The following is a 22,855-nucleotide window of genomic DNA, read 5'->3' as shown; positions in this document are numbered from 1 at the left end:
GAGGATTACCTGGTAACTCTGACACTCAACATCAAGGAGTTATATATGGTAAGAAATCCTAACCCTTAGCTACTACTAGGATCTCAACTGGTATCCACATGCAAGATAGTCTTTTGCCACTTGCAGCTGACCAGGGATTTGTAACTAAGATGCAATCACTGCAATTAAACTGCATCAAATCCCTGTGTTCATGCCGTTATTCAGAATTAATGTGGCCTTAATTTACTTTAAAATTATGCTTGAATACATTTTACTACTAAAATCAATTCACCTTCTCTTTTAATTCATCAACACTGCTGCTTTCCAGAACTACTTCCTGGAAGGAATCAAGCTTCATCTCTGATGGCCTCCATCGTCTTGATAGAACAGCAAGCTGTGACATAGATTTCATCTTTTCTGCCTCTGCAAAAAGAGATGGAATATTCTGAGATCTTCATAGATTTTTATTCCATCTACAATGAGGAATTTAACATATATTATATGCACACACAAACATGGGAGCATGCTGAGTGTATTATAGCTATATATATTACATACAAAAAGGTTAAAACCATCAAAGGTTGCAAAGTGAAGCACTTAAGTCAGGAAATTGCAATGTTAATATGCCTGGATAATCTTCTCTGAACCCCTTTGTATATATACACACACACACACAAAATGATAAATACATTGCACAGTGACTTTCACAGGATTCCAACCTCGTTTAGTGCTCAAGATGGATAGTGGTCATTGAACTAGACAGCAGTTCTGTATTTCCTTTTCTAGCTACAGTATGTGACCCGATGCCTCATTCTCTGCATACCATCCAAGCCTTTCACTAACATTTTCTCTGTATAGGCTTTTCTACAGCACTAATCAATAGAATATGTAAGTGTCTCAAAAAAACATTAATGAATTTTTTCTCAAAACATCATGAAGTACGACACTCATTTTAACAGATACTGAACAAAGAGACAGAGTAAGTGACTTAACATGGTCAAACACTAAGGCCACATCTACACTACAGTCTGGATTGACGGTCTGAGATTGATCCACCAGCTGTCGATTTAGCGGGTCTACTGAAGACCCGCCAAAATCGACAGCAGAGCGCTCTCCAGTCGACCCTTGTACTTTACCCCCGATGATAAGAGTAAAGTAAGTTGATGGAGAGTTTCTCCCGTCGACCGCCCGCAGTGTAGACCCCACGGTAACTCCACCTAAGGTACGTTGACTCCAGCTACATTATTCAGACCAACAGATTAATTCACGACAAAATTCTGTCTCATTCTGTTTCCAAACACCTAAACTCAATAAAGCAATGGAATGGAGGGGAAAAAAAGAGTATGTAATCATATAATAAAAGTAGGGCTGTCAAGCGATTAAACAAATTGCGATTAAACTAATCGCACTGTTAAATAATAATACAATACCATGTATTTAAATATTTTTGGAGGTTTTCTACATTTTCAAATATATTATTTCAATTGTAACAAAAATTGTACAGTGCTCACTTTATTTTGGATTACAAATATTTGCACTGTAAAAAACAAAAAAAATAGTATTTTTCAATTCACCTAATACAAGTACTGTAGTGCAATCTCTATCATGAATGTTGAACTTACAAACCTAGAATTCCGTACAAAAAAACCTGCATTCAAAAATAAAACAATGTAAAACTTTGGAGCCTACAATCCACTCAGTCCTATTTCTAGTTCAGACAATTGCTCAGACAAACAAGTTTGTTTACATTTGCAGGAGATAATGCTGCCTGCGTCTTCTTTACAATGTCATCTGAAAGTGACAACAGGCGTTTGCATGGCACTGTTGTAGCCGGCGTCGCAAGATATTTAAGTGCGAGATGCCCTAAAGATTCATATGTCCCTTCATGCTTCAACCACCATTCCAGAGGACATGCATCCATACGGATGTCAGGTTCTGCTCAATAACAATCCAAAGCAGTGCGGACCGACGCATGTTCATTTTCATCCTCTGAGTCCAATGCCACCAGCAGAAGGTTAATTTTCTTTTTTGGTGGTTTGGGTTCTGTAGTTTCGGAGTGTTGCTCTTTTAAGACTTCTGAAAGCATGCTCCACACGTAGTCCCTCTCAGATTTTGGAAGGCACTTCAGATTTTTAAACCTTGGGTTGAGTGCCGTAACTATCCTTAGAAATCTCATATTGGTGCCTTCTTTGCGTTTTGTCAAAGCTGCAGTGAAAGTGTTCTTAAAACAAATAACATGTGCTGAGTCATCATCTGAGACTGCTATAACATGAAATATATGGCAGAATGCAGGTAAAACAGAACCAGAGACATACAATGCTTCCCCAAGGAGTTCAGTCACAAATTTAATTAAGGCTTTCTTTTTTTTTTTTTTTAAACGAGCATCGTCAGCATGGAAGCATATCCTCTAGAATGGTGGCCGAAGTATGAAGGGGCATATTAATATTTAGCATATCTGGCGTGTAAATACCTTGCAATGCTGACTACAAAAGTCCCATGTTCTCACTTTCTGGTGCAAATATTTGCAATAAAAAATAATATAAAGTGAGCGGTGTACACTTTGTAGTCTATACTGAAATTGGAATCAATACATTTGAAAATGTAGAAAAACATCCAAAATATTTAATAAATTTCAATTGGTGGTCTATTGTTTAACAGTGCGATTAAAATGGCAATTAATTTTTTTAATTGCGATTAATTTTTTTGAGTTAATCACGTGAGTTAACTGCAATAATCAACAGCCCTAAATCAAAGGCAATTGGGGAAGCACACACACACGGACATTAAGTTCAGATTGCACTGGCACCTTGACTCCTGAGTGCTTCAGTATAGAAATCCTTTTTGTATGGAATTTCACAACATTTTAAAAAAAAGAACATGAAAAAAATAAGAAATTCCACTGTGTCCGAGGTAGGAGCCATTGACTCATTCATTTAACTCTTTGGGGCAGTTCACAGACTGATGCTTTTCTTGAAGGCTGCAATATTGTGCTCTAGAAGTTTAAACTAAGCCTCTACCTCTTACAGTCGTGAAGAAAACTTTAAAAATGTGATGCAAATATCCATTAGCGCTTGTAGACATCCTAAAATACTGTGAGAGATGTGAACTTTCCCTTTTCATTTCAAAGCGTTCCTAATTCTGAAGTCAAAATTATAACACTGTAAATAAAAAAACATTAAGTATTTCACCACTGATCAAAACATACAAGAAAAGAATGGAATGATCTTAATATTATGATCCATTATGATGTCTTGTTCTGATGCAAATAGAAACTAGTTTGAGAGTGAATGTCTACATCATATGAAAGGCATCACAATATTTTTGGAGTCCATACTCCTTCCTAAGGCAATGATAGATATCTCAGAAAACAGCACTGTCTACTCGCCTTCCTAAACAGATTGTATATAGAACCAATACTGGCAGGCCATTAAGTGGTTGCATTACGAAATCCAACATGCATGCACATTTTTAAAAGCTCTGTAACTCTGACAAAATAACTTTCACCAGATCCCAAAAAGGCACATTTGCAACTATCCGCTTGCCAAATTTCAAGTTTCCACCATTGACATCCCAGAGCTGTTCAAAAAGTCAGTATTTTATAATGACTAAAGAGTGGGAATTTTTTTCCATTCTTAGATCTGAAAATGGTTAAACAGTTTTGGCTCAACCTATCAAAAATTTGCTCCCTAACTGGAAAAAAATTTGACTAAAATTTGTAAAGATTGGAAAAAATATAAACTGAAAATTTGCAGAGGAGGGAGTTTGTTGCCATCATTTCACTTTATATTCCTCCGCTTCTCTAGCGAGTTCCTTGTTTCCTCCGAGATTCTTCCCTTGGCTCTTTTCAGTTTCTCTTTCTCAGCTAATTTTACACATTGCCTGAAAGCTGATAAGATGACTAAATGGAAGACTTCGAGAAATACCGAAATGAAAGGCTCTTAAAGACAGCTGAAGATCGCAGAAACCTAAAAAAATGCAAATGGAAACTGATGCTATACACGTCAATAATGGCGCTGAACAAGAAGGATTGAAAAGCAATAATTGACAGAACAGGCAGGGATGGAAGCAGTCTGCAAAGATTGCTAACCGAACTGTTCACACCTCAAATAAACGTCCCACTGTGAACACTTCAACAGACCAATGAGCACACACTCCGGTCCTCGTCAGCCAAGTTTGACATGCAGTTTACCAAATGAAGGAACGAAAAGCTCCAGGAAAAGACAGACTGACAATCAAAGTAAGAGCGGAGGCCAAGACCTCTGGAAAACCCTTGCTCAGAGGTTTTGCTGCTACTTAGAAATGCAGAATATACCATCCAGCTGGAAGGAGTCCAATGCCATTTTGTTGTACAAGAAGGGCGATCGTGAAGAGCTAAAGAACTATTGTCCAATTGACTACTCTCACATGTCTACAAGCTATTCACCAAAACAACAACAAACTGATTCTCACAGAGTCTGAACGAGCAGCATCCAAGAAAGCAGGCAAGTATTTAAAGGAATTTCAGCACATTGGACTATATCTTCTCAAAAACCATCTACTGGAGTGCTTAAGGAAACATTTCCTTTATGCATTGCCTTCGTTGACTATGAAAAAGCATTTGACAGCGTAGCAATCTATGTAGCACTGAAAGCTCTTGCAGAACAGGGCACCAAACTATTAAAGGAAACAAACTCTCACTGCACTATGGATATAACTCTGTTCAACACTCCCCTTTGCATCCCAGTCAAAAAAGGTGTGAAGCAAGGAGACGTAGTTTCACCAAAACCTTTCACAGCCTGCCTCAAAATTGTAATGAGGCGGATGAGGTGGAATCAGTGTCAATGAAGAGCTGCTAAACCACTTCAGATTCACGGATGATATCATGTTGATTGCCGAAAACACTATCAAACTACAGAAAATGCTGCAAGAACTCGACACAGAAAGCAACCAAGTTGGACTGAAAATGAACCTCTCTAACACAAAATGTATGCAGTCTAATGCCTTGCCAAAAGCCCAAATAATAGTCAAGGGAGAATAAATAGAAGAAATTTAACAATATGTCTATTTGGGCCAAAAAATTAACATGCACCACGATCAGGAAGGCAAACTCATGCGAAGAAAGCAAGCTGGCTGGCGCGCACATTCAAGTCTATCGAGGATACTCTCCAAGGAAAAATCAACAAGGCAATATGCGCCAATCTCTTCAAATCAACAGTATTGCTAGCAATGTTGTACGGCAGCAAACCACGGGCACTGAAGAAGATAGAGGAGCAACAACTCTCACAGAGAGAGCGATGGAAAGAAGAATTCTGGGGATCTCAATCCGCGACCGAGTCCCCAGTGAAGTGATCAGATAGAGAGGAGCGCAGAACATCATTGAAGGCAGGAATAGTAAAATGCAATAGGCTGGGAATTAGCTAGGCTGACTGACAATTGATGAACTACTGCTGTTGCCGAGTGGTACCCAAGGGAACTGAAAACAGCTGACCTCTAAAAAAAGATGGGAAGATTTTATCGTGAAAAGTCATGGATGCACCCAAAAGGAAGGCCAGGAAAAGAGAAGAATGGAAGACATGTTGTGACTGGTGCAATCTATATGAGAGCAATGAAGGTGATCAAGATGAAGTTACCACTTAGAATGGAAACGGTTCTGCAACCTCAAGTGTAGACACTGCTGCATTCCCAGCATCTGATACGAAGAGCCATAGATCCATATAGGTGTAATGATTGTAATTATACCTCACACACCCAAGTTTGCAAAGAAACTAGGAGCAAAACTACTCCAGTATTTTTCAAAACTAAAGCCAGAGGACTGTGTACATGTGAGGTTTCATCACATAGCTCCACAGAGAACTACAAAAAAAAAAAAGCAGGCACTGCATCATGGCTAACTTAAACAAAAATTTCCCTCTACCTTACCCCCTTTTGCAATTTATATTATCCCATTTTGATCACACTAGCACCACTGGTCTGAATAAATAATCTGAATCCCCTTATCTACTTCCCCACACTTGAAAAATTCTACTCCTTTGCTCTCTTGGGCAAGTAAATTTTTGAAAAATCGACTTAAGTAGTATAATTGTTTTAATCATCATTGTATGCGCAGGCAAGGAACACTTTGTGCCTGGGCTGGTAAGTTTCTGTGTGCAATTCAGAAGGCTGCATTTAGCTTACATTTGAGTCCTCAGGTTTAGAAAATATACTACAACTAAATGGAAAAAGAATCTTGAAGTGCAGTTTTAATTATCTTCAGGAAAGTATAGAATGCAGAATACAGTGAACCTAAAATAATTCAATAAACCAACATTCAACAAAAATATATATTTAACATGATGTTATTAGCTGAAGGATTCTATTCCACTGACATACAAAAAATGTATATATTCACAGAAGATAGAATTCATTTTGAAACAAAATGTTAGGGCTCTAACTTTTTCTCAATGTATTATTACCGTCAAGTATTTCTAAGAAGACCTCCCAGTTGCTTGAAATATTAATATCTTCCTCATAGACATGATAATCCAGAAATACAGTGCCTGGATTCTTCCAGGTTTTCTTTCGTAGGCGAAACCTATAAATATGTTTAAGAAAACAATAAGTTTTTGTTCACTGATACCAACGTACATTGGCAATGGATTCTATGACAATTTTTTTTTTTGAGCTCTGGAGAAAGGTGTCACAAAATCATGACACTTAGTTTACACTGCAATTGGGAGGCATGACTGCAACATACCCAAGCTAGCTTTGAAAGAGCTAGTTCGCTAAAAAGGTAAGTGAAGACACAGCAGAACAGACTAACTGCCTAAGTATGTACCCAGGGACCCTGCGTATCTACTTGTGTGGCTAGTCTGTGACGTTATCTGTGCTTCTGTGGCTTCACTGCTATTTGTGATCAAGATAGTGAGGGTATGTCTATGCTGCAATCACATTTCCTGACTGCAATACAGATGTACTTTTAACACACAGAGGTTTCACAAACCACCCCTACTCTGCTCCCAGCCACACACAGGGTCTTCACTCCTGCAAGAGGCCCAAGATTTTCAACTATGACCAAACTTTCTCTCTCTTTATTGGTAAATATGACTTTTCTTGCTTCTAAAAATTCCAATCTGGAGATTTTATAAAATTAACAGTATACCGTCACTCCCTCACGTGGCTGCATGGAAATCTGGACCCTTAAGCACATCAATGTTGTCATTCATGGCCACTGGAGTTGGTTGCTAGAGAGCAGTCTCTCCTTCACCTAAGAGCTTAAGAATTTTCCTCTACAGCATACCCAATATGGCAGCCCTGGACTTCAGTCTTCAGCTATTAGATTTCTGAGAGGACCCTGAAATTGCTGGCTTGGGGACCAATGATCTATGTAGAACATAATTCTACTTTTAGCCAGCAAGCTGGTCTTAGAGAAAACTGTTTATTTTATGGCTAAATTTAAGCTGCTTGATGTATGCCCTCCAGCTATCAGACATGTGAAGCGCTCAGCAGAACTACAGGGTATCTACCGTATACTCTAACAGCAGTTTAAATGTTGTATAACTGGTGCTCTACTATGAATTGCAAGATTCTTAGAAAGGGGAAATAGCAGCAAGTTTATTAAGTACATAATCAAATACACTGTGAAATCTCATGTAGATATGAAATAGTGGAGTATACTTTGTATGTTATTTAGGTCTCTTAATGCATGATTTTTGTGTGTGAATAAGTGAGCCTAAATTAAACCAGACATACCAAAGAATTCTGAGATGACTCATCATACTTCTATTTTCTGACAATATTGAAATGTTACTCTCTCTCATCTGTAGGTGGGTTACTCAGAGAGGTTTCAATTATGGCTTTTGAAACCTAGTGCTGATAAGGAGATGTTGCAAAGCTGCCATATACCAGGGAGCTCTAGGAAGGATTGTGCTTGTTAGTAGGAGTACACATGCGCAGAAGAATATGGGACGACGACTGTATCTGGCCAATCCATGGGGTGCATAAGGAGAGGGACAATGGGAAGGAAGAATGGCTTCTTAAGCAGGAATGGGAAAAAAAATTAGTGGTGTTATTCTCCCCCCAAGCTCTACCGACAGCTTTTCCTCACTAAACACATTTTTTCTTCTTAAGAAAAAAAAAAAAATAGGACAGACACTTAGAGGGTGGATGTCTGACTCACGTGGCTCATCTTGCAGATCTCCTCCAGCCCTGAGGCAAGAGGTTAAAGTGTATGGAAAAATCAGAAGAGGCAACATGTCAGAGCAATGCCACAGAGCAGCATTTGTTCTACTTCTACATAGAAATGCTTGGACTGTATCTCTCAGAGACTAGTCTTTTTATTGTGAAGTGTTTTTCTTTTCTTCCCTTTTCTGCTTTTAGAGAAGCACTGTTACCTTTAACATAGCCAACAGGCAATACCATTGTGACAGAAAAGAAGTGCAAACAGATCTGAACTTATAGATGGCAGTGGTAAGCCATTTCAAACAAAGGCATTTCCATTTAAACAGCACTCCCTCAATCTTTCCAGATGGAATGAAGGCCAGAAATTTACCACAAATTAATCTTTTATATTCACAGTTTGGCTCAGACAACACAATAACTGATCACCTTTCAACCACCTCCAAAAAAATCACTAAAAACTAGCTGGGACTGATTATATTAATACTTTCTCCCATAAAGGAGAAACAAAATTTCCTCCTAATATTTATAGCAGATCCTCTTGGCTTCTGAGGAACAGAAACAGAAGAACTCTTAGTTCTATTTAAACCAGCAGTTTTAATCTTGACTGTATGTTCTTTACCTGTCAATAGTCAGATCTAATCCACATTGCTCCCTGAGTTGAGGAAGTAGCTCCTCTTTTGACTGACGCACAGTCATTCCTTTAGCAAAAACAGCATCTAAAAGAAACTTGCATGGCTGTGAACACAACAAATATACATTTATTAGTGCTAGAATTGTTTCTTTACAAAAAGAGTAAGGAAATCAGTATCTCTCATTCGTGCTGTAGTCTTGCTCAATCTCCATCACACTAGAAAATGACAGCTGAGAACTTTGTGTGAGCAAGATATTCAATTAAACTGATTCAAAACAGGCTGCTCTCATTAGTGCATTAGTAGCTCTTTGCAGCTTATTTCCAGTTTATTTACAAACCGGAAACTTCACTGAAATAAAGGCACAGTAGTTAAGAATTAGATTGTGTACATTATTAAAACTTCAGAAACATTATAAAACATGATGGTGGCATTTGCCTTTTTCCCTAATAGAATAGATATATGGGCATTAAAATTATTTGGAAAGCTATTTTTCAATTAAATAAGTCCTGTCACCACACTGGTGCCATCCTTCTTTATTTTTAATGTGCAATTTACTGGCTCCATAGTACAGGACTTCTTCCTCTGTTGAAGAAAGCTGTTCGCATTTGGAAATTGATTTTTAATCAAAACATTGTCTGATCTTAAGTTAGTGATCAATTTCATTTCATGCATTATTCAATCAACTGTTCTTTTCTGCTTACACATCATACTAGTAACTGATGAAACTGCAGTGTATTTATTACACGTGTAAATAAAGCACAACTTGAGTGCACTTGTAAACAATGCAATTTTTATGTGGAAATTGAGACAAAACATGGACTCTACAAAGTTATTTTTACAGTCACTTAATTGTACTTTAAGTATCAAATGGGTACTTAACATGTAATCAACTATTACAAGACAGTCACTTGTTTCTAGCACTACTACAAGACTAGTCTAGTGCAAACAATTGTATCACCATATTCAATTACTGAATCTTTCTGACAGGTGTTGCTTTGCAGTATCTGATGGCAGTAAATATTCTAGCACTACATTATTGGAAAACATGACACCTATCAGAGAGTTCTTTCAATGTACACTGTCTAGTTAGGGAGGCTTTCGGGAAAGAGAATGCATGGAGTGAAAAGTGAAAATTTAGTGGGAATTTTACCCTTAAGGTTTTTTTGGGGAAAATTAAGACTAATGCATATTTCAGTGTCTTCATACATGACTTTTAGAAGATTTTAAAATATAAAATTACTTACTTCTGGCTCATTTATCAAGAGCTGGTACACTTTGACTCTGTATTCCCCCTTCTTAAGTGCTCTTCCAAGTCTAATAGTTATCTATTAATTGAAAAGAACAGTCATCAGAACTGATATTAAAAGTCAAAAGTTAGTTCTCTTCTAACATTGCATTAACACTACCAATGTAGCAAGGATGCCATGAAGTAGGGTAGTGAATTACATCCAATTAGTCTGCAAAAGTTGCCTAATCAGCCAACTAAATTTGGTTCTATTGTATAAGTTTTTAATTATTCAAAAGCTCATTTGATTAACCTTATTGTCATCAGAAAATGATGAAAGTGTCTCATTCAGCCGAACACTCTCAAACTCTTGATTGCTGGCATAGACTCGAAAGACCTTGAAGTGAGAGGAGAGAACTCCAACAAAGGGCTCCAAGTTTTGCTTGAAGGCAGACAGCGTAATTCTTTTATCAACATTCACTAGCAACCCTAAAAAACAAAAATAAAAACCCAACCTTGTGTTACAAAGTGCCCATTTAATTTGTGAAACCAGGTTTCCATGCACTTGTTCACGGTTATTTGTATGGTAGCAATGCCTAAGAGTGCCAGTCATGGACCAGGTCCCTATTCACATTTTATCTATATTTGAACCTAAATGGCTTACCCACTGTCAAACAGGAAGTCTCTGGCAGAGCAGGGAACTAAACTTGGGTCTCTAGTGTCCCAGGCTAATGATCTAACCACGAGATCATTCTTCTTCTTCTTGGAATTTTACAAGTTTGAAAACTACAAAAGATTGTAACTAAATCAATTTATTCTATCTAAAAATCCACGTTTTAAAGCCCTATGGGAATTATTCTAGAATATCCTAATAATTTCTATGGGTGGACAGAATGCATCGCAGACATGTGGCAATAGGAAGGTTCCTTTGCTCAGTGTTCAACTTTACATTTAAATCCATCAGGAAATAAGCGCTTCGATTTACTGTTATATTTCAGTCTGCTTCTGTTTTGATTTCTATGTAGTTTCGTATTAGAGTTGGGAAAAGTAATAGTAATAGTAGTAATAATGTTTTCCAAATAAAGTCTTAGTATTTGGTATCATAAAGACAACATATAATATATTGCTTTTACCAACAGCAGCTTTGTGAAACTCAGTGTTGAACATAATTACACCGTAAGAAAAACAGACTTCAGGAGACTAACTGAAAGCTAGAGATCTGGTCCCCAAATTGTGGGACACACCCCATGGGGGTGCAGAGGAATGTTCGGGGGGCACGGCAGGGAGTGCCACCCAGTCCTGTTCTACCCCCAGCTCTACTTTGGCTCCCAGCCCTGTCCTGGCGTGGGGATGGGGTGGGGAGAGCAGACAGATTACATTATGGGTAAGGGTGGGGGGGAAGATATGACATCTAAATGCCTATCACTATTTATCTGGATCTAGAGCCATGGTCTAGATGTTTCTATCCCATTACCAACACTATATGCCATCCAGCTTTTATATAAGTCTCTAGCTAGCAGATGTGAATTTGAAATCCTACCCATTACCCTGCCATTGGAAGAAAGGAGCATGCTTTCCCTTCTCTTCAGCCCACCCAGGAGCCTCTTAGCTACTTCACTGTGTATGTGGGGGCTGCCACAATTCTACTCTACCGAGGATGGATGTGTTTGCTATTTCTGTACCCACCTCGCCCTGGCTGCTACAGCTCCATCAGTTGCTACTCACAGCTTTCCCAATCAGCAGATTAACTTCCCAGATTATTCTCACTTGAACTGCTGCCCACAACATTTTGAAAAGCTGTGATGAGGCCCTACAGCACTCTGTTTACAAGTTCAGAAAGGCATCACTACATTGATTCTTGTTTGAAAGGTTGCCTCTGCAACCATTAAAAACTATTAAAATAATTTTAAAGAGAAAGATCAGAAACGATGATTTAGGTCCTTCAACTCTCCAGAGAAATTTTCCTATTGGCAACTAGCTTTTCAAGACCTTTTTGTATCTTCAATCTCAGTATATTATTTGTATATCAAGCTATTCAATATATTTATTGTGCTATAATTCAGTTTTTTTATACTCAACAGTAAATCTCAAAGCTTTAATGTACTAGTCCATAATGAAGAGTAACAAGAAAACCTGCTTGCTTAGAATATTTTTATTTTGTCATGTATGCAATTTGGACTAATTTAAGAATTACAATCAACTGGAGCCTACACTATTTAGACCTATTCACATTAGGCAGTATTATTCCAAGAACACTTATTTAGAGCCAAATACAACATGATGGAACACCTGTCCTACTGAAATCAATGGAACTATACAAGTAAGGCAAGCAGGATTGGTCCCTTATTTCCAGACAGGAAGAATTCTTTCAAGGGCAGATCCTCAGCTTATACAAATTGTCATAGTTCATGGACTTCAATGAAGCTATGAAAATTTACACAATTTGAGGATCTGCCCGTCTGCCAGTAACTAGCCTTTATCATTGCTCATGAGAAAGGATACAAAGAATGATGCAATTTATGGAGCTTATTTGTAATATAACATTACAAACCAAATTAAACTATTTTAAACAAGCATTTTAAACTATACTATGTAACAGTGGGAATGTGCTGCTTTTTCTAGGTTTAATCTAAAGTAACAAAAAGTACAGTGAAAGGGCCTTATGACAAATGATTGCTAAAACAGGAGAAAATACATAGATACATTAAGTGATTTATGGATGCTCTCCAACTGAGTTATTTTCTGAAGAGAAATCTAAGTATAACTCCAAACTTAACACACTTCAAAACTGTTCATGCTGCTGTACAAAATATATTTCAGCAATTTTTCCTCAATATACCACCAATTCATACAATGCAATAAGAAAGCATAAAAATTAACCTAAGAAACTAATACTTTTGTTTACCTATTTCTGTAAAATTGATCAGTATTTGCAGCGGTTCAAAACCAGATTAGGAAGAAAGTCTTTTCAAGTTTTAAAGGTAGATTTTTACAATTTTTATTCTGACTTCTGCAGTATCCATTGTGACAGCAGGCCAGATGGCTATAGAAAAGTAGTGGCAGACAGATATATTAGCTCCAGGCTAAACAAATCCCTGGTACCACGTTAAGTGAAATGGAAGCTGCTCCAGGTCAATTAAGACTCCTGGGGCCAATTAAAAACTTTCCAGAAGGCAGGAAGAATGCTAGGTTGATTGGGACACCTGAAGCCAATCGGGCTGGCTGAAACTAGTTATAAGCCTCCCCATCAGTCAGATGGGTGTGCATGTCAGGAGCTGTGGGAGGAAGTTGTGCTATTGGAAAGGCTGAGTAGTACACACCATATCAGGCACAAGGAAGGAGGCCCTGAGGTAAGAGTGAAGTGGAGCTTGAGGAAGTGAGGGCTGCTGTGGGGGAAGTAGCCCAGGGAATTGTACATGTCATGTTTCTAAAAGGTCAGCTACCATAGCTGATACTATTAGGGTCCCTGGGCTGGAGCCCAGAGTAGAGGGTGGGCCCGGGCTCCCCCCCCACCTTTGCCCCCTGATTAATCACTGAGACTGGGAGACAACAGAGACAGTGCAAGAAAGGATAACTTCTCCTCACCTCCCTCACTGGCGTATGATGAAAATGGCTCAGTAGACTGTGACCCTTGTCTCTAGAGAAAGAAGGGTTACGTGGAGGGTCACAGCAAGCCTCTGAGGCTAGTGAAATCCCCCAGGAAACGCGGGACCCACGGAGGCAAGGACAGAGCTTTGTCACACTATGATTCTCTAATTGCGGTTTTATAATAAAAACAAATGTTCAGTAAATGCTGTGTATCAAAACCATAGCTACAGGTTACAAAGGAAGTTTATTTACTCTATTCTTACTACTTCAAAATGTCTGGTTTCATAAAAATCCTTCAGTTCACAAAAAAAGTCCATTACCACCCACATTTTCACTTGGTTATCTCTTTTAACATCCTAATGTAAATTTATACTACTTTAGATATCTTATATTTTTCTTACTTCCCAAACTTCTCTTCACTTTAATTGCTGCTATTAATTTCATGCCAATCTCTTCATTATATACCACCTACAAATAATCTAATATGGCTTTGTTCTTCTTTTCTATATACATACGTTTAAAAAAATAGTATAAAATATATGTTCAGGATCAACAGCAATAGGACTCATTTGTGTTAGACTCTTCAAATTTGGTATATCATTTTATTTGGGACCAGATATTCCCCTGTACTTAACCTACTGTCCTGAGGTTAGTGAAGCTCCACGTGCTCTAGAAACCTAAAGGATCAATAGCTGTGGAAACAAAATGCATTTTGTTCCACAGGAATTCAAGTCTCTTTACAATAAAAATATCTAAACAAAAATGATAGTATCAAAATTGTTAGGGTAAGTTATCACTACTATTTGCTCTTTGTCCTACAATGTGTTTGCTTGTAGCTCATTGTATGAAGTCAGACAAGCTATATTGCATCTACCCTCTAGCCATTTTTTTCAATAAATATATACAAGGTGCTATTTCCACGAAAATGAAGAATTATGACGGTCATTCTGTTGTTCACTGGGAAACTTCACCACTTTTCTTACAAGAGCGAAAGTATTGTAACATGGCTTAGCAAGAGAACATGAAAATATATTGTTGCCACATTGCTAAGCATTTTGAAAAAATGCGTTAAAACTGAGTGCTTCAATGGTCTAGTTCAGCAGTTCTCAAAAACTTTAGCAATCCAAGGATCCCCATTTTGATTTAAAATTTTTCGAGGATCCCCAAGTCCCCCTCTCAGCCTTAGGCCCCACCCCCCACTCTACTCCTTCCCCCAAGGTCCCACCCCGTCCCACCTCTTCCTGCCCCCAGCTCACTCCATCCCCCTCCATCGCCCATTCTTCCCCACCCTCACTCACTTTCACGAGGCTGGGGCGCAGGAGTGTGGGATGCAGGCTCTGGAAGGAAGTTTGGGTGCAGGAGTTCCAGGAGCAGCACAGAGTCACGGCAGGCAGGGAGCCTGCCTTAGCCCTGCTGCACTGCCAGACTTTTAGCACCTAAAATCTCCCAGTTTGGCTTCAGTAGCCTCTGGGAGCTGGAGCTAGAGCCTGATTCTGGGAGGCGCTGGGAGGGGAAGGAATTGATCAGCGTGGCCCGGGGACCCCCAGGGGTCTGCAGACCCCAGTTTGAGAAACCCTGGTCTAGTTACATTTTAACAGCCTGTAAAAAAACAAAAAAGTGTCTCCATGTTAAAAGATAGATGGATTAAAAGGTATTTAATAAAATAGAATAAATACATACATTTCTGTCCTTCTCCTGAACCTTCATCTGCAGCATATGGCTCTGCTTTGAAGTACATGTATTGTGCTTCTCCCATACTCTTGCCACTTTCGTCATATTCACTGTCAGTTCCAGAATCTTCTTCTGCTGTGTCCCAGGTTTCTTTTTTTCCTTCATTTGCTTTAGATCTCCTACTACTTGTGATGCTATGAGAGTCAAGTCCATTAGCCAAGGGGATCGGGGCATTGTCCACATTGCACAAAGTGTCACTGCTGTGACTGGAACTAAGAATATCACTGTCCACTGAACTTGTGCTTCTGTCATTATTCACATCAGAATCTGACCGCTCCTCTGACTGGAAATTTTCTGGATCAGAAATCTGAGTTTGGTTTTCAAGTTCTCTGTTTTCTGCTGATGCTAAAGAGTCTACCTCATTCAAAGGTGATTCAATGTTTTCAAAGTCACTTGTTTCTGTGCTCTTGCTACTGTCTCCATTATCCCCCTCCTGCTCTTGCTGTAATGACAAGCTTTTGAGTTTTTCAGTGCTCTCTTCCAGGATAGCCTCTACAGATATCATATTACCCAGAGATCCTTTCACTCTTGCACAGGCTTCATCCAAATTGCCCGAATCTCCACTCGCTTTTTGATTGACTGTCCTTTTAAATTGAGACCCAGGAGAGTGTTCTGGCAATGAAACATATAGCCTGATTGTGTTTGCATGACGATCCAAAAGTTTCCACAAATGGGAGTCCGTATATACCATCTGGCGATCCAAAGACTCTGAACTTTCAACGAATACCTAAATATAAAATCATACAATTATTCTAAATAACTACATTACTAAGTAGTATAGGCAACAACATACAATATATACTAGTATTCAGAATGCATTGGAAAGATGACAGTATAAAAAATTACTCTGTTTTTAAATCCTAGTTTTAGAGGAGATTTAATAAAGGATACCTAGCCTATTAATCATTTTGAGAGCTAAATAATTTAGTTTTGCATATATTAAATAATCATACTAGGCAGATTACAAATAAGTTGTAAATAGGTGGATAGGGCTCCTACCAGCACTATTTCATAACTAAAATATTGTAGGCCAAATTATTAAAAACACTTTCCTACATCTAGAAGGGTAATATGCATACAGAGTAAGCTGCACCTGTGCACTTGTATTTTTATGATGGAGTCAAGGTTAAGACCCTTTTGGAAGAGGGACCTTAAGTCTCTTATTTGATTTTATGATATTGTTTAAGAAAGTGCAAGCCCTTAAATATATGCATGGTTGATGCAAAACCATAGGTTATTTGCATCTTAAGATTCAAAGGGCTGTTTTGGTGGGAGGTGAATTCCTGTTTCCCTTCCTCAAAGGTTTCCATGCTTTATTGAGATTTCCTCAGATGAAAAGGCTTTGATGCAAGCTCATTATGGAGTCGATCAATACTGTTATTTTGCTCAGCTACAGAACAATACAAAGCCCTCACAAACCCCTGCTGATCCAGATGCAATATTCCTGTGTAGCAACATGTTCTGATACCAACAAACCATTCTTGACCCCAAGCCTCAAAGCCAGAAGATAATTAATGGAAGAAATGTCCCCTGTGACCAGTTAAACCACCACAACAGTAGACACCAAGACAAAGCTCCATATGCCAAAATACAAAATTATTCAAGTTCTCACCTGCACTAAGAAGCTACTGTTGGAAATATTTACTATAAATACTCTGATCAAAGCTACCAGATTGTAAGAACAGGTTTTTTGTTTGTGTTTAAGTTCTGAAGGAACTCCCTTTCCAGGAACAGATATAATGGTCCAGGGTCTTGAAATACAAATTATACCAGTCTGTGAGCAATAGACTGCCCCAGCTGCCTTCATAAGATCCAAGCACTAATGCTGTTGAACATCAAAGATCAGTCAGATTGCAGAACGCTGGAAACAGCTCAACCTTGTCTTATCCATCTGGTTTCAGATAACTCTCTTACCCTAGCTCTCCTAACAGTACAAAATTTGTGAGGTTCTCAAACTGAGAGGGGATTTTGGTCTGAAGAAAAAAAATGAAGTAAATTATATATCCAGTTCTACATAGATTTTTCTAACTTTTACAATACTTAAGTAATGGTTATAAATATATTAGAAAAGAATGATTTAAAAAACAAACAGAGATCTTACCTTATTACTTCGAAAAAAACCTTCAGCTTTCAGCGTTTTGTTGCCCACACTGAGAAGACGCAAGTCATTGTAGCAACGTTCCAGTACTACCCGCATCGTTTCAGCAGGCAGACGTACAGCCTACAACACCATAATGCAGTTTAAGAAAAACAGAATATCCTTTCATAAATATTTTTACTTGATTTCTAAAAGCTACCACATGGGAGGAAAAACTTGGGTTATTATTAGAATATGTAAAATAAAGAGATTAAATCAGCCTGATTAAACTGTTTAAAAAGTTTGAAGGGAACAGTACAAACCATTCAGTCTCACTGTTTTCACCTTGTCATACAGGATGAGAACAAGGGTACCTTAATGAAATTAGAAGGCAATAAATTCAGAACTTTTGAAATTCACTTCTGCAGGAGGTCAGTAACAAACAAATGTTTTTAAGAGGGTTGGTTAAATTTTTAAATGGCTAGATATTTGTAGCTGTGCAAGTTAAGACGACTGGATTCTTTGCACTCTCTCATTCTTCAGGACATAATCTGACTGACTATCTTCTGAAACATCAAGTATTCCCCACTGGTCAGCCATTTTCTATAAGGAGTTTTGATAAAATAAGTTGAGTAAAATTTTATTTTTGAAAGCAAACACAAAAACAGGATCGGTTTCAAACCCTGTGAAATAGAAACAACTGCAAAATTTTGAATTTTGCAGGAGATTTTTTCCTTCTTTTTCCCGTGATATTTCATATTAGGAAAAGTTATATGGGAAGTTACATAAGGACTGACTAAGCTCAGTTTTATTCCACTATAATTCTAATAGCGACAGTGGAGTTACTGTAGTCTTATACCACTACAATGATGGTGAATCAGCCCCCAAATGAAGGCATCCTAATGCCATATAAAGTGGTCAAAAGTGTGAACCTGCAAGAGCAGTAAAACGCAGTAATCCCATAATAAAACAAATTCTACCTCACCTATTTAGAAGCTGAAATTCAGATTTCAGGATTACGCTGGAATTTGAGCCATATATATTCATTCATATTAACGCTGATTGTGAGATTCCCTGTTGAGCCTCTGAGGGGCAGCACAGAACTTTCAGCTCTGGGGATGAAGGGATTTATCCTAATTCTTCGCTGTTCTCAGGGAAGGAGAGGACAGCAGCACTACATATTATTACCCTACCACTAGCATGCTGCCTACACCAGGGGCTTGTGAGGGAGTCTTTGCATGCAACTGTACACGTCTTTTTCTGTGTCTGTGTCACAGGAATCTTCCCCTGGCTGGATATGGGGCTGTCGGATCCCTTTTATGTAGTCTGAAGGCATGGGAGCAACATGAGGTTCTCACCCATGGTATTTAAATCATACTATGTTTTCATATTTAGATTGAATTAAAAAACTATAAATTACCTTTGAAATGAGTTCCTTGAATTCTGTAACTGTCTGATTCAAATAAGCTCGCACACTGATAGAAGGAGCAACAGATTCAGTCTTTAGGTCTACTACATGAACCTTCACCATAACCTCTGTAGCAAAGAGAAAATATGGTACAAGACATGATTCAGTTAAAAAAAATAGAAGTGTGATGTTTACAGTATACCGTTTAAAGACCATCATTAAATACACGTGTTTTAACTCACTCCACTAGCAGTCACAATCACAGCATTCTACTTTCAGGCAGTAAGATAAGCAACTGATTTAATGCCAACTAGATAAAAATGTTATTCAGTGTATTGTCTAATTATAGCAAAGCTTTCTAGCACTGCTTTAATTAGACTGTCAGCATCTGCTACATAAAAATGTAACAATTAAAACAGTTAACACTTCTGAATGCTGCAGGTTTTACTAGAATCTAATTCAAGAAAAAGATCTCATCCATTCACACTCTTAAGCATTTTTGTTTCACATTGCAGAGTTTGTATTTATCATCATCATCACCACCACCACACCATACATTATAAACTTTAAGCTGATTTTGGATTTACAGAACTATATTTCTTACCTCCAGGTTTATAACACTGGAAAATCTGGTCAGGTCTTCTTGTTTCCAAAAGTAAATCAAACATGTATGTTGATTTGACTCCTCCAAGTAAGAGTCCCATTGGTATATCCTCCTCCTCCTCCTCAAATGATCGCTCCAAATAATCATGGAACTCATCATATTTAACAAGACGACAGCAGTCCAGAGGAACTGCTTCTTCTATATCCATTATCTAGAATGTAAATGCAGAAGTGAAATTAAATACTATTTCACAATAATGTATATGTATTTTTTCTTTAACAATGCATTTCTTTCCACTCCCACAATAGCCCTTTGAGAATCCTGGCATGGTTCTTCCTGGCTGCATTAACTTCTCACATGAATCCTGACCTAGCTAAGGTCCTACTACCACTACCCTTTCTCCCACACATCTCTTGGCACACACAGTATTTAACTGGTAATGCCACTTGGATTATGACTTTGCATGTCAAACAATCCCAAATAAAAGTGAAAGAGCTGCTGTGCTCAGAACCTTATGCTACTACTTTTATCAGGCCAACAGAAGAACGTTTGAGGTTTGTTTTTCAAACTAGACAGAGTGGTTGAAGACAAATTTGTCCTGCTCAAAGCAACTATGACGAGAGAGAAGAATACAAGTGAAACCCAGCGTAGTTGGAGAGGATTGTGGAAACAGGGACCTTGAGCACCTGAAGACACAATCTAAGAAAAATGTCTGGACAACAACGAAGGTTACATATTGGCTATAAGCGGTGACTTCAGGGCCATGGCATAAGTACTGTAAAGCCCCAATTAATAGAGTCATGTGATCACGTCACAATGTGAACTTTCAGTTTAAAAAACTAAGCTCCTATTCCACGATTGCAAAGAAAAGCTTGAAAATATGATGTAAGAGTACCTGACGGAGCAGCATCTGCACATAGAGCTATTGTTTCAGGCTAAGAGGAATGAATTGCCCCATGCATCTCAAATGGGGTATTCACTCCAAGACCCCCTGCTCTGGAGGGCCATGCTAACACCACTCTGGCAGATAACATGGTGAGAGGCAGGAATGAAAGAACACAGCAGGTCCAATCCATCCACCAAAGCAGATACACCCCAGCTGCTGGGGTTAGCACTGAAGGGCCCACATGCTACCACTACTTTTGTGTTGGTGGTGGTGGGAGGGGGTTTCCGGAGGTGAGGGTGGCAAGCAGAGACTGACCTTGCTGCCTCTTGTAGGAAGGAGATGGAACCCCACTGTGGCTGCCCCCCGGCAACCCTGTCACCACTAGATTACACAGGAGTTGTGGTATGCCTAGGGTCCTGGATTTCCTTAATCCGTCCCTGGCCTGGTTGTCCTTTATAGTTGGATGTCTTTTGAAATCTGAGCATCTACAACACATGCTTCTTTTAGTCTATCTGAAAAGTCTCATCCATTGGCCCTCTAGAATTAGGAATAATGTCACTGGATCAAGTGTTCAGAAGCCTTCATGACAATTATCTTTTGCCTATATTTATTTTCACGCTATTACTGCGATCCTACTATAAACTGTCATACTTCCTCAAAGTATGGAGATTAGAGTTAAATCACTGATAGAAGAAAAAAAATCACTTGTGATAAACCAACCACGAAGATGGCATTGAGGTTTCAGAATATGGTATGTGAAGTCAAACTGGTTTTTAAAAGGAAGTGTTGGTGCCACACCAATTATACAAAAACCTCATAGCTATCAACGGAATAGCTGTCAGTAGTATCAAAATAGAATGCCTTGTGCTGCTTTTCTATATAAAAGAGCAGTCAAAGATGGTAATATGAACATTCAAAAATATACTATGGACAAATATTATGCATCCGTCAAATTACATCAGCCAGTTTTGCTACATTGCCAGGCCTGATGCTGTACCTTGTAAGCTATTTCTACAGCTTCCTTCAGTGTCTTGTCCTTATGAACTTCTAATTTATTCTCCATCATTATTTGTTTCACAGGATGCATGCAGAACAATTTTATCTGTAAAAACATCAATAAAATTAATAAACTTAGTCTGTCACAAACGTATTTGCAAATACAGTACACTGTCATTTATTCAAAATCCTATTACCAGAAAATCTGATCCCAGTGTGACCCCAATTAGCCTTACAATAATCATCTGCTAATAAGTTGTCAGTGAGCCTTTTAGCACCTATTAATGCTAACCAACAGCTTTGCTCTTTTAATGCTTTACATTCTGTACTTTAATAAAGAGTTAGTTATTGAATTTATTTTCAATAGCATTATTTTTAATTCTTTAACAACGTACTAAGTGTTAAGCATTAACACCACAAAGCTATTGATTAGCTCCAACAGGTGCTAAGAGGCTAACTGAGAACCTATTAGCAGGTGATTCACTAACATAGGGCTACATGCGTGAAACTGCAGCTCAAAATACAACTTTCTTTTATCCAAATGCCTGGATATCTGAAAGTTTGGGGTGTCTTCCTGGCCATTTGGATAAATGGACCATACTGTAATGTCTTTTAGTGTAAAACTATGTTTGAATGGACAGCGATATCTTGAACCAACCAAACAAAACACACCTGGAGCAGTTCTTCAGCTTTTGCCTTATTTCAACTGATTGAAAACATTTTAAAAGGCAACACTGGGGTGAAGGTGGAAGAGAAACTGAATAGTAGTATTTGCTGAACAAAAGGTTTAAAATTACAAGTCATAAAGTGCCAGATCCAGAACTATAGAGATTGTCTACTATTTGGTCAATGTTCAATATAAAGAAATAAATTTCCTCTCTCAAAATCTACCAACAAGGGATGTGAAAGTACAGTTTCATGTTAATATAATTTTTAAGGCTGTACAGTGCTGTCACTGCAAAATAGCATCTGCTCTTAAGGCAGACTGATTGAAATTCACCCTAAGAACTGCATGATCACAGCTCCCATACTTTTTCTTGTTATATATTTTCAACCAGAAATTTAAATTTAAAAACCAGACAAGGAATCTCATTTCTGAAGGAAACTTCTAGGGGCCACACTGGTATACAGAAAGATTTTGAGTGTCAAAGACTGCTAAAATATGGCACTTTTGTTTACTTAGTGATTTAAAATTCTGTAATCTAGCTGACTACAGATGATAGCCCTCCACTTTGTATGGCATTCAGATATGTAGCGCCTTAGTTTTTATTGAGTTACCTATGTAAATACTTCACACACTCACTGTAAGACTCATGGTATTGTAGTAATCATTTACAGCATATTTCAACTGTTCTTAACAGAAGTGTAGAGTCAATGTTAAGCAACCTGGAATTCTAACCTTGCAAGTATTGCGCTCAATTTCACGTTGCTTCTTTTCTTGCTCTTCTAACTCTTTTTCTTTCTGTACCAATTGCTTAATATGCTCTGGATATTCATTCACTTCAAGAAATTCTATAAATAAAAACAAATTAAATGGTGATTAAAAGGAAGCCTACTTTTTAAATGGCACTTTTTTGTAGAATTCTTCACTGT

The 22,855-nt window shown here is 38.2% G+C and overlaps 1 protein-coding gene across 3 annotated transcripts in view; it reads right to left on the bottom strand.

Annotated features, from left to right (window-relative positions):
* USP47 (ubiquitin specific peptidase 47) overlaps window positions 1–22,855 on the bottom strand; it is an 89,491-nt gene that overhangs the window by 4,515 nt on the left and 62,121 nt on the right. For all 3 annotated transcript variants that reach the window (XM_084631938.1, XM_084631939.1, XM_084631940.1), the window contains 11 exons: window positions 22,662–22,774; window positions 21,264–21,368; window positions 19,381–19,591; window positions 18,789–18,904; window positions 17,393–17,512; window positions 15,241–16,018; window positions 10,286–10,461; window positions 9,992–10,072; window positions 8,735–8,850; window positions 6,411–6,529; window positions 272–402 (listed from right to left, as the gene is read on the bottom strand). In XM_084631938.1, coding sequence (XP_084488064.1) covers window positions 272–402; window positions 6,411–6,529; window positions 8,735–8,850; window positions 9,992–10,072; window positions 10,286–10,461; window positions 15,241–16,018; window positions 17,393–17,512; window positions 18,789–18,904; window positions 19,381–19,591; window positions 21,264–21,368; window positions 22,662–22,774 — 2,066 coding nt within the window. The remainder of the gene's footprint in view (window positions 1–271; window positions 403–6,410; window positions 6,530–8,734; window positions 8,851–9,991; window positions 10,073–10,285; window positions 10,462–15,240; window positions 16,019–17,392; window positions 17,513–18,788; window positions 18,905–19,380; window positions 19,592–21,263; window positions 21,369–22,661; window positions 22,775–22,855) is intronic.

This window comes from Lepidochelys olivacea (assembly GCF_965140295.1).
Source record: "Lepidochelys olivacea isolate rLepOli2 genome assembly, chromosome: 6".
Taxonomy (NCBI): Eukaryota; Metazoa; Chordata; order Testudines; family Cheloniidae; genus Lepidochelys; species Lepidochelys olivacea.
Note: the sequence above shows the minus strand (reverse complement) of the source record. Positions and strands in the feature narration are given on the sequence as shown.